We start from the raw sequence: 12,195 nt of genomic DNA, 5'->3' as shown, positions 1-12,195 counted from the left end.
GACATCACCACAACAATAGTTTCAAACAGACCCACAAAGAGCAAGCTCACTAGGACCAGAACAATCAAGAAAATAAAGCCCATTTCCCATTCTCAATATGGCAAGTAGTAAAAAATATCTGTTAAAAATCAAATCAAGCTGATAAACCAATGTTGAAATGGCTTGGAATACTGCCAAAGAAAAGATCAGCTATAGAGAAACAATGTGCACTGGACTGTGAAGCCCACTTTGCATCATCCCAGGAAGAGAAAAAACAACATAATGTGCATTATTGATAAAATCTATTAAAAGAGTTGAGAATATAGCTAAAATACCAAATAAAGATAGTCATACATGATAAAAGGCAGAACATTACTGTCAAAGATATGTATTTCTTTCTTTGTTCAGAGTAAGCACTTCAGTCTGAACATCTTCTTCCCCAGTCATTCTTAATGAGAGCTGCTTGTATGTAATTACACAGCACCCAAAAAACAGACTCCATAAACAACAACCACCACAGTAACATATTACTCCAATGAATGAGAGAACATAAACAACTGCAGTCTACAATTAAATGCCTTAAAATCTTCTCAAAGCATGGGAATTTCATGTGTAGGCAACTTAAAGTGCTGCTTAAAAGAAAAAAAAAAAGCAAACCTTTGGATAACCTTTCCAATGCACCATTTTTTCACAATTGAGATGCAGAAATCACGATTTTAAAAAAATATCTATTTAGAATGCAATGATTCGGAATATTTTCAATTTATCGGTCAAGTCTAGTGCATACTGTAATGCCTCTAGGATGACTAGATACTTATTCATCATTTTCCTGAATTTTCTTCTAATCAACAGCATCAAACAGATACGCAATGTGGGTTTGTACCTGAGAATGCAGGTTTGTCAAAGTATTCTAATATTAATCCTTGTTAAACCATACCAGACTATATAAACTTCCCAGCTGAATGCTAACCCTGGTTCTCAAATCATTGAGAGGATGAGAGAAAATTTAGTTATGTGAGAGAGAACATGATAAAATTCCTTGGATTTTTTAAAAGATAAAAACAGAGAGCCAAAAAAACTTGCATAGATGAATATAGGAAAAGTACTTTAGTCACTAAATTATTATTATATATTTAATTTACCCACTGAAAAGTCCAAGGTAAATATGGATTTTTTCAGGTTAAAGGTGTATTTAATTCAGTTACATTGTGTCATTCAAGAGAAAAAGTAAAACCCTATTCATATACATTTTGCAAAAAAACCTCCCACCTTCTTTAAAGCACTGTAAATAGGAGTTAACAGGGGTTTGAATTACAGCATTACCAAAATTGTGAAAGAGAATTCACAACAGAATGATGTGGCACACAGAAACTGTGCAGTCTTTCTTTGCTTTCTCAATCAATCAATCAGGCACTTTCTACTTGTGACTACACAAGGATATGGAGTTAATACAGGCCAGTGATGTCTCAACACATTGCAACAGTGGTGTTAGTGAAAAAGGTGGGAATAAAGGGTACCTCCTTCATCAGATGGCCTTGTTATCTCACTGCAGTAAGAAAAGGTAGGGTTCGTGTCAGAGCCATCTGATTTATAATCTCCCAGACTGGTAGAATGTAAATACTGCTTACTGTAACGGCTTGCTCTTTCTACAAAGGTAGAAAGAAATAAAGAATATCACAGTAAATAGATGACAGAAGCGCAAAGACAAGCAACAACATAAACCCCACCACTGCTAACATTGCTATTCAAACACTGATGGCATTCAAATTAGAGAAAAGTAAATTCTTTGCACCATTAGTTCCAAAGCTTGCTTCAAAACCTAATACAACCAAGTTTGTTCTTTGCTTTAAAAGAATAGCAGAAATGGAAGGTTACAGTAATTTCATGAATACAAGCCGCACTGTTTTGACCAAAATTTTACTCCCATACCGGAAATGCGGCTGATATTCAGGTGCAGCCAATATGTGAATAATTTTCTGACATTTTCAACCCTGGGAGTGCAAACAAACTCAGTGCAAACTGCAAAGTCAAGCTCCTGCCAGTAAAACCCTGCATTTACGCGGTTGTTACAAATTGGTTACTCTGTTGCACGGCAGGTGGAGCTGCTCTGTGCAGGCAGCACAGGGGGTGGGGAAGGCGGGGCAGCTCCCTCCTACTGGCCCCACGGCTCGGGGGAAGCAGGGGCAGCTCTCTCCTGCTGGCCCCACGGCTCGGAGGAGGCAGGGGCAGCTCTCTCCTGCTGACCCCACGGCTCGGGGGAAGCAGGGGAAGCTCTCTCCTGCTGGCCCCGCGGCTCGGGGGGCTCCCGTCCCCGCGTGCCGCCGCTGCAGGAGCAGGCAGGCTACATCCCCGGCTCCCATCGCCGCCGCAGGTGCCGGCGGGCTCTGTGCCCCCCCTGCCGCCGCGGGGCAGCTCCAGGCCAGGGTGACTGAGCCCAGCGGTGGCGGCGGCCGGCCCCGAGCGGCCCCGCTGAGCGGCAGCACTGAGCTGGGCCACCCAGCCCTGTCGGCAGCCCTGAGCCCTCATGGCCGGAGCCACGCCAGTAAACCCCGCCCTGCCGCGGTTCTGTTACTATTTGGCAACTTTGTTGCACGCAGGTCCTCGCTGCGAACGACAGAGTGGCTTATACTCGGGTGCGGCTTATTTATGGACAAAAAACAAAATGTTTGCCAACACCCAGCGATGCGGCTTATACTCAGTGCGGCTTGTATTCGTGAATTTACTGTATATTGAGATACCAGAAAGAGAATGGATAACGAAGATTATAAAAATTTCCAGTGAAAAATCAAATTATTCCTTTATCCCAGCATGCATACAGTGCATGTGGAAATACAGCTATATGTTGTTTAAAAGAATATGCAAAGTTCCAAAGTAGCAAAGGAAATGCATGTGAAAAAATAAACATTCAAAATAAACACTCCTATGCAGGAAAAGGCTCAATAAACTTGTAAAGCCAAAACCTGCTCCCTGTTATTACATTACTTCCTCTCCTTTACCATCGATCCTAAAATTATGAATGCCTTGGAGTTACAAATAATAGAAAAAAGCATAAACTCATGAGCCATATACAGAAAATGTGCATGGAAATGAAATCAATTTCATAAATAGGTCACTTTCTATAACTCTGAAATTTTATAAGGTCCAACTATTTGAAAATTCTACTTATAGCAAGGACAAAGTAGGTCAATGTTTTTTAATGGCTACTTAGAAGTGGCATGAATAACTTGTTTAAGATAAGATTTATTTCACTATTTCTTATCTCCACATGTGATTATGGCTGAAGTTCCTATAAAACACTGCTTTTAAACTACAACAGTTGCAAGTATTTATAAAAGCATGCTTATAAAACATATGGCTGGCATATTGACCTGAAAATTTACAGTATCGACTCAGTTTTGCAAACATGAAAAGCTGAATTGGGGAAAAGTCAGGATATAAGCAATACCAGAGAGCATATGCAGACTTCTAGACTGAATATTGTCCTCCAGAGGATCAATGTCGAAGATGGAGCCAGGATCTGTGCGCCAAACTTTAAGATCTTTTTCCAAAGCATAGAAATTATAAGACAGACAAACGACAAAGGAAGTAAAAGCATGAAAGGAATGAGCTTTAACAATCAGCAATAAATTTCCTTTATCTAGAAATTAGCCAATATATCTAGATATTCTCTCCAAGAGATCAGAAAGCCTAATTTCCTGCTTAGTGTATTCATTTTAAGCACTGACATTATTTTAAGGAGACTTTTGCTCCCAATTATTTTGCATTTTCTGAACATGACCATAGTATGTTCTTAAGTCTAAATAAATGGAAACCAGTTAAGTATCACATATTAGACCTCTCCTCTGGTATCAGAACCAAAATCACCAGAGCTACAGGATTATTTCCCCAGTTCACCAGCAGCATCCTCATGTGTGGAGATGCTGCAGTGTATATCCCTATAGCTGACAGCTGGCAGTATACAGCTCCACAGCTGACAGAGACACTACAGACTCTCCTTTGCATAGAGCAGACATCATGTCAGCATAAGAAGAAGAATCAGGGCCATAGCTCACCCAACATAATTTCCTACTAATTGTTTAATTCATGTAAACTCAAAAGTATCTATCTTTCTTAATGAATATCCAAAAAATGAACTAAGGTAGGAAATTCAGCTGTGGAAATCTTCATTGTACACACCTACCATAGGAAAAAATGATGCCCACTCCTGAACTTAACAAGTAATTCCCTGTGCCAGTGAGTGCCCAGGTGGCCAAGAGGCCAATGGCATCCTGGCCTGGATCAGCAACAGCGTGGCCAGCAGGACCAGGGCAGTGACCAACCCCTGCACTCAGCACTGGTGAGGCCACACCTTGAATCCTGTGTTCAGTTCTGGGCCCCTCAATTCCAAAAGGACATTGAGGTGCTGGAGAGAGTGCAGAGAAGGGCAATGGAGCTGGGGAAGGGTCTGGAGCACAAACCTGATGAGGAGCAGCTGAGGGAGCTGCGGATGTTTAGCCTGAAAAAAAGGAGACTCAGGGTGGGATCTTATCAGTCTCTACAAATACCTGAAAGGAGGTTGTAGTGATGTGGGAATAGACCTCTTTGCCCAGGTAACAAGTGGCAGGATGTGTGAAAATGTTCCCAAGTGTGCCAGGGAGGTTTATATATTGGATATTAGGAAAAGATTCTTCACTGAAAGGGTTGTCAAGCACTGGAAGAGGCTGCCCAGGGAAGTGGCTGAGTTACCATTCCTGGAGATATTTATAAGATGTGTTGACATGATGCTTGAGGACATGGTTTTGTGATGGGCTTGATAGTCCTGGGTTAATGGCTGCATTCGATGGTCCTAATGTTCTTTTCCAATCTAAATGATTCTATGACATCTGATATGTCTAAAATTAATAAATCTTTTAATCTCTCCAAACCAGTTTCAAATAAAACCTTGCTATAAAGTATAATCAGTCAAAGCACAAATCTACCAGATGATGCATTTTACTGTAGAGTTTCTTCTTGGGTAGACCTGGCTGCAAGACTTACTCCATATACTGGAAGTAGGGAAAAAACTGTCTTCCTAACTTTGTTCTTTTGCAGGTTTGAGAGGTAATGGGTTGGTAGATAAAGTAGGACTGTGAGAACCCCAAATATGTCATGTTTCAAATTATTAACAGCCTAGATGCAATGGAAAGAACAGACAGAGCTAAGAAAATAAAGCCCATGGCTTTAGCATACATTCAATGTATGTACATTGTACATTATCTACCACAACTCCCATAAGGTGAGCCGTAGTGCTAACTCCTTCCTGCCAAGATAAATTAAAGCCAACACAAAATCTTATGATAAACTATGTGTTAGTCCTAGTCCTAACTAGAGATAAATTCTGCACCTACATAAAGTACTGACAGGCATGAGAAGGGTTAGGGGAATTGGTGAATGCCAACTTGTCCTGTTTGATCATGCCTTAGTAAGTGAAAATGTAAGTATGGCTTCATGGCAGCACCAGTGCAAGAGTCATTGATTTGTATTGATTTTATCCATCTCTGTGATCTGAAATAACATACACAGAATCAGAATCTTGGCAATATATAACAAAGATCAGTTTTAATTCCCTGGTAACTTTTGCCAAGGTAAAATATCCTTAGATTCATGTGAGAATTGTGGCTGCTCTTTAGTGACAGATCCAAAGCTCACTGACATCAATTTATCTTGGTGGGTTTAGAATGGCTTAGTAGGGTTAAAACTAGTGCCTATTTGCCAGAGCAGTGTCATAATTTTAGTAACCAGGCATTTGAAAGAGTAGCTCTAGCTTCACCAATCATACATTAAAAATCAACCAGAGGGATTCTGACACACTTTTCCTAACTGGCTGAACAATTTTCAGCTATGAAAAATACCCATGAGAGTCATAAGTATGTTTTTCAGTTTGCAAAATTTTTTTTTAGCTGCCAAGGACATTTCATGAGCAGGGAGCTCACTAATTCTTTTTAAACAAGCAGATATTATAGCAGCAATTTTATTTAAAAAAAAAGCATTAGCTGAAATACTTCAGGTATGTCATAGCCTTTTTCCTTTAAATAGTAGTAAAATTTTTGCTCTTTGGCAGGTATGGGAAATTAAGAATTTCTGTGTGTCTTGATACTGGAATACATTTAAGTGATAAATAGTACTAATATTTCAGTTCTTACAGCTCAAGAATCTATCTCAGGGATATCCTTCATTCCAATCTGCTTGTGCTAGCAAGGCTTCAGCTACTGAACATGGGATTGCACGCATTTTTCTTATATGGAGCTACAGCACACATGGAATGCAGTAGAGAGCAAATTGCAAACTGAATGTCACACTGCAATTTCACAGAAGCCTTACTCTTTTTCTTTGGCACCACAACTCTGAAAGTTAGCAGTGATGGAAGATCATCAGCACCTGCCTCAGGCAGAGCTCTCTCAACACAACTTTTGGGAAACCCCTCCTCATATACAGCTACTCTAGCTACAGACACATAAAGGATGGCAACAAAAAAAGAAAGAAATATACTTCCTTACGTGGGGGAGACTTATTTGGAGACTTTAAGGAATAGATTGAAAAAGCATCTAAGGAATAGATTGAAAAAGCATCAGTTAACCTTGCTTTAGGCAGGAGGATGGCCTATGTGACCAACAAGTAAGTCCTGCAATTTTTCTGGTTTTTGAGAGGCAAAGTCAGCCTCACTGTTATCACTACATATGAAGAATTTTAGAGTGTTATCTCAGTGTGGTTTTATTGTATGCAGATCCTCTGGGGTCTACATAGCTGCAAAGTGCAGAAAAACAGAAATGGAACACACCTAAACAAAAGGAAATTAGAAAAACTATTACCACTTCCTTTGCTGTAGCAGACTTGCTGACTTTTAAGCAATTTCAAATATCCATTTCAGCTTTTAAATAGAGTTTATTACAATAATGTCAAATAATATGTCTATACCATACCTTGTCTTTATATATAAATCTAAACACCCATCCTAATCTTGGACCATCTTTCAGAACATCACTTCTCAACACTGGTACTTGACTTACCAGAGATCGAATGAGTTAGTGAAGAATTACAGCTTCAGATATTTTTAAAGCTGTGTGAAATTGTGAAACACGAGCTAACAGATATGTGCAATTCTGGAGAAATTACTGATTGACAGAAGGGGAAATTTCAAACTGGCCTGCAATATTTAAACATTGAGATCTTGCAGAATCAGTTTTAATCGTCTTTATGTGTAAAATTTATAGTGGAGATATTTTAACCTTCCTTATACAGTCAAAAATTCAAATTTAAAGTAATAGTAAAAATTATCCATATATTTTTTTTAAAAAAATTACAAAGCAAATTATATTACAGCTCCCATTCCTTCCCATTATGACTTCTCTAGAAGCTGACATGGAACCTGTAGCTCAACCATCAGTTTCATGGTGAGAAAAGAGAGAAAATGAAATCTTGAGAGCACAAACAGGGGCTTTTATCTTCCCCACTGTGCCGTTTCAATAACAACAATATTTAACAGCTTACCAACAATTATTCCAGGTCTTCTGTCCATTTCAACAATATGTGGATGCACACCTTTATATGCTGCATCACTCACAATCTGGGTGTTTTTCCGTACACGCTCTGTTATAGGATCATCTACCACTGGGGTGAAGCCTCTGCCCTTTGTCTTCTCAAAATCTTCATGATATTTTACCTAGGAAAATAAGGAGAATTAAATTTTTCCCCAGGTTGCAATAGGCAGCAAATGGTTATTCTGTGCAGGAATACATATATGTTTGGTTTATGAGGTACTTAGATTCTTTGACTTTGCATCATAACAGAATTGTTATACACGAGATATGCTGGATCCAGGCCAGCCAAGTATTTTTTATCACCTTAACTAGTTTTTCTGATATTTTATTATCAATTTTGCATTTCTTTTCTGCTGACACTGAATTAAGTGCTAGCTTAAGCAGCAAAGCACCATCTTACTATTACATAGGACACAAAACCCTCAGGAGGTCATCTGTTCCATTCCCTTCTTCTCTAAGAAGGAATACCTGTCTAGTGATGCAGACAAATACATGTCAATAAAAATATTCCAGCATTAGTAGTTACAAAGAACTCATCATTGCCATTCACTGATAATTTTGACTACTTGCACAGTATCACACAAAATGTATATTTTACTCTTTTTTTAATCATGTATCAGCTGGCTTTAAAAATAGGTTTTTAGAAAGAACAACAGTTATTCTAAACTGCCTGCTTTAAAAAAAAATTAGAAAAAAGGACATTAGAGTACAAAGTGTTACAGCACCAACTGTTGGAACGAAACCCCAGTATTAGTAAGAGTTATGAAGGTAGTACTGCTGATTATGCATATTTACATTATAAATAACTTAATCATCAATTAATTAAATTGACAAACATTCTCACACAAGCTGATGCACACAAAACAACTCATTCCAAGAACCAAAGTCACACAGAAACCAGGAACATGCACAGGCACAAGGTGAAGTGTGTCACCTAATCCAGTGAAATTGTGATGCTCAAATGATGTGTGTACAATTTTAAAGAAAATAAAAACCAAAAGAACAGACATTTAACTGTTAGAAAACTTTATTAGTATTTTGAAAATGTTCATTACACTCCTATGCAGTTAGCAAACACTCCCTCTACAGGTGTAAGAAGAAAATATTCCTTCCATACCTGAGGAGTTTCATTAGTTACCTATATTAATGGAAGGCAAAATCCAGTGGAAGTCAAGTGCCATTCCTTAGAATGCTGTAGTCATAGGAAGAAAGTACCCTACCATTGAGATGTTGTTTTGTGTTTCTTTGACATGCCTTAGCTCAGGTGTGTCTAGAAGCACACTACGTCTACCTTTCATCTGCCTCTGATCACTGCTGTACTTGACCTGCAAAACAGCAACAACAGCACAGGTGAATTTTTTGGTTACAGTAGGAAGGATGGTGAGAATCACACTATGCAACAGTACCTTTCCAAACCAGAACACCCTAAAGTTTTTCACAGTGAGGATACAGAGGAGCTTGTATATTGGTAAGGACAAAAGACATATTTATTCTATCAATCACTTACTCAAAAGAAAGTAATTATTTAAAAGCTGACATCTGTGACTGTTTGAATGTTGTAAGTTAAATCACTCATTTACCAATTGAAAAATAAGATAAGTACTAAGAAAACACCACTGTGACTTTGTACATATTTGTATGGCTGATGATAAGCTATCTTCTCATTACTGAGACAGACAGAGTCTGTTCTCAGTCTGCTTCCAGTCTGGGATTACCTGAGAAACCCAGGGAATTCAACTCTTACAAGAGGATTAATCCTTTGGAAGGCTTCTTATCCCATTCAATAGCTACTCTTTCCTAGCAGCACAAAGCAATGTGTCTGGGAAGAATCTGAATATTTTGTTTCCTAAAGGAACATTTGAACTCTGGGTTTTGCACATCAGTAGGTACTGAATCTCTTACATCACATTTCTCTGGATTTTACAGAATTTTACAGATTCGTAGAGCTGTAAGGTTAACTGTCTGTTAAAAATAATAAGAAAAAAAACACTCAAAATTCTAAAATAGTGAAAGTAGCTGATCCTACTTATCAGTTTAGGAGTGAGTTCTCTTGCAGTTTCTTCTGTCTTGTTGAATTCTTCTACCACTTCTCTTAGCTCCTACATCACACGGTAATCTGCGCACTGTGTTAGTTAATATTTCAGATTTACCTACGTATTCACACTCCAAGTATTACTTCTCAAATGAGTCATGCAAATCTATTTCAAGAAGTGTTTGTGATGAGAAAAACCATGTATTGAAACTGTCTAACCCTCCTTAAGATTATGTATGGGCTAAGAAAGCACACCCATTAAAATGTGCATCATAGGTAAGTTTGAAGTAATGTATGAGAAACAAAAATATATGGTACTGCATATTCTTCAAAGCCTTCTTAATTAAACAGTAAATTCTCAGAAAATACATTCAGCTACATATGCTTTTGAATATAAGGCATTTTCTAGACAGAGTAATTACAGCCAACATAAGTTGATTTTTCTCATTAACATAGAGGAGTATTTATCCCTGTAAATCTTGAGAAACAAAGTGAATGAGTCACTTGGCGAAGCACATTTCATTTTCACAAATTAAAAAAGTATTTAAAGTCTAGAAATGTTGTGAAGTTTTCCACTTATTTTCAACTACACATCTCAAAAATAATTGACTTTGGTAAATATTCATGAGCATTTTAAGAACATGAATAAGACACATGCCGTTACAACGTCAGATTCTGTTCCTTTGTCCTTAGACATTTTCCCTGACAAATCCACCTGCTTTTTAGTCCTACACTCAGTTCTAAAGTGTTCATTACTTGTAATTCTCTTCTGCTGCAGTGATTCTGCATGAAACCTCTTCTATTTACCATATGCGGTGATTTGCCACTGATGTTTCAGTGTTGAGGACAGATTACAACATAACTGGTTCTACCCTTAACTTCACCAGGCTTTTTACACTTCTTCCTTGTTCCCTAATAAAATTGTCTCCTGCTTCTTACACTACTTTACTAGCAATTACTTTTTTTTAACATAAAAGCCAAGAAATATATCATATCTTACTCTTTAATATTTAGCAATGGGACCTATTAAGAACTACTCAGCTCTAATACAGGTGGCATGTCACAGAATGGAATGGACACTTCCATGCTTTGAAAAAAAGACATTTGCACTGAGGTGAAATTCTCATTTCCCTTTTTTCTTTACTGCAATTCATGCCTGCAATCTAGCAACTCAAATTTGGCAAATTCTTGAAGGAATGACTAACCTCTACTGATTCTCTCCTTGAAAAATACGGACACCAACACAACCACTTACTTTTTTTGCAAGAACAATCAGACAACCCTGAATATGTTTGTTGCACATATATGCAGTCCATGTCCTCAAAGAATAAAACCAATATCTCATCAGTGAATGATGCAGTTGGATTTCTTTGACACAGCAAATGTAAAAGGAAAAGCATATCCATGTTTATATTTCTACAGTGACTGAAAAATCCGAATGACAAAAAGATTCAAACTTGCCGAGCTGATGTTATCTTGATTCTTCCTGACTCTCTCCATCTCAGGAGTGACACTCACAGCAGTAGCTTTGCCAGGCTGCTCTCTGTAGTGAACCTATTATTTAAAAGTAAAAAACATATATTCATACTATTTCAAGTATAGCAATATCTCCTTGTTTTATATAAAAATACATGACTTCAAAGGTCATTCAGGAAACAACCAAAAAGCTAAAACACATCTGAAATTTATTAAAGTTTATAAAACTTGTTTTTTGAAAGATAACCTTGAGGTTTTTTTCTGTACAGGCTGTTTATTTCTGTAGGTATATACCCACATATGCACACAGTACCTTGGCATTTACCAGACTGGTCCTTGGCTCTAAAGAGAAATAACTCATATTTGGAATGGGGTTAAGGCAAGCAGAGCACATGAAAAACTGAATTTCTGGAAGGTCCATTGTAAATATATATTTGTCAAGACACATAAATTCCATAAGGTCTCCATATATATTCTAAATTTTATATATTACATCTTCAAAGGTGATTAAACACAAAGGGTACAATTGAACTGCCAATTGAACCCAGCCTGATTTCACCATGTATTTATTTAAATGCACTGTAGGAATATCCCCTTTATCACTTTATAACCAAACACAATGCATTAACCAAAAGCACACTTGAGGCTGGATCAGGATCTAAAGCAGATAGAGGACAGAGTGTGACAGGCACTGACAGACCAAGCAATCTAAATTTAACTCTGGCCCTACATGCTGGGAAGTCAGGTATGGTAAATATTTAGTATCAGATTCTGGCAACAAACTCATACCAATTCATGTCTTTTTAAGCAAAATAAATACTTCCATAAAAAAGCAAGTTCTTGGGTTTAAGTGATAAGATTAACTGTGCAGATAAATACATTACGCTTATAATTCTGCAGTGCACTGTGGCACCTATTGCTTAAGCACAATAAAATTTTGGTCTGTCCACCTCAATGTATTCCAATTGAAAAATTAATTTCTTACAAAAACTGTGGTAAGCTTTCAAATGGATTAAACTTGCAAATTAACATTTCTAAATGTAAAATGACTATTCAAGAATTAATGCTTCTAGAAATTGCTGGAGTTAAAGAACCTTCACTAAAAGCTATTCCAGCAATTTAAAAAGAATTTAAACATTCCAGTGAAATTTG

General features: G+C 37.6%; 1 protein-coding gene across 11 annotated transcripts in view; it reads right to left on the bottom strand.

Moving 5' to 3' along the window:
• Positions 1–12,195, bottom strand: part of NEBL (nebulette) — a 268,259-nt gene that overhangs the window by 26,900 nt on the left and 229,164 nt on the right. For 7 of the 11 annotated variants that reach the window (XM_033076761.2, XM_033076734.2, XM_033076752.2 and 4 more), the window contains 5 exons: positions 11,029–11,121; positions 8,756–8,860; positions 7,486–7,657; positions 3,425–3,517; positions 1,497–1,625 (listed from right to left, as the gene is read on the bottom strand). In XM_033076761.2, the coding sequence (XP_032932652.1) occupies positions 1,497–1,625; positions 3,425–3,517; positions 7,486–7,657; positions 8,756–8,860; positions 11,029–11,121 (592 nt within the window). The remainder of the gene's footprint in view (positions 1–1,496; positions 1,626–3,424; positions 3,518–7,485; positions 7,658–8,755; positions 8,861–11,028; positions 11,122–12,195) is intronic. The other 4 variants (XM_033076779.2, XM_033076801.2, XM_033076794.2 and 1 more) reach the window with 4 other exon arrangements.

The sequence above is a fragment of the Catharus ustulatus genome, chromosome 1, assembly GCF_009819885.2.
Source record: "Catharus ustulatus isolate bCatUst1 chromosome 1, bCatUst1.pri.v2, whole genome shotgun sequence".
In the NCBI taxonomy this organism is placed as follows: Eukaryota; Metazoa; Chordata; class Aves; order Passeriformes; family Turdidae; genus Catharus; species Catharus ustulatus.
The sequence above is the reverse complement of the archived record's forward strand: the minus strand, read 5'-3'. Positions and strand labels throughout refer to the sequence as shown.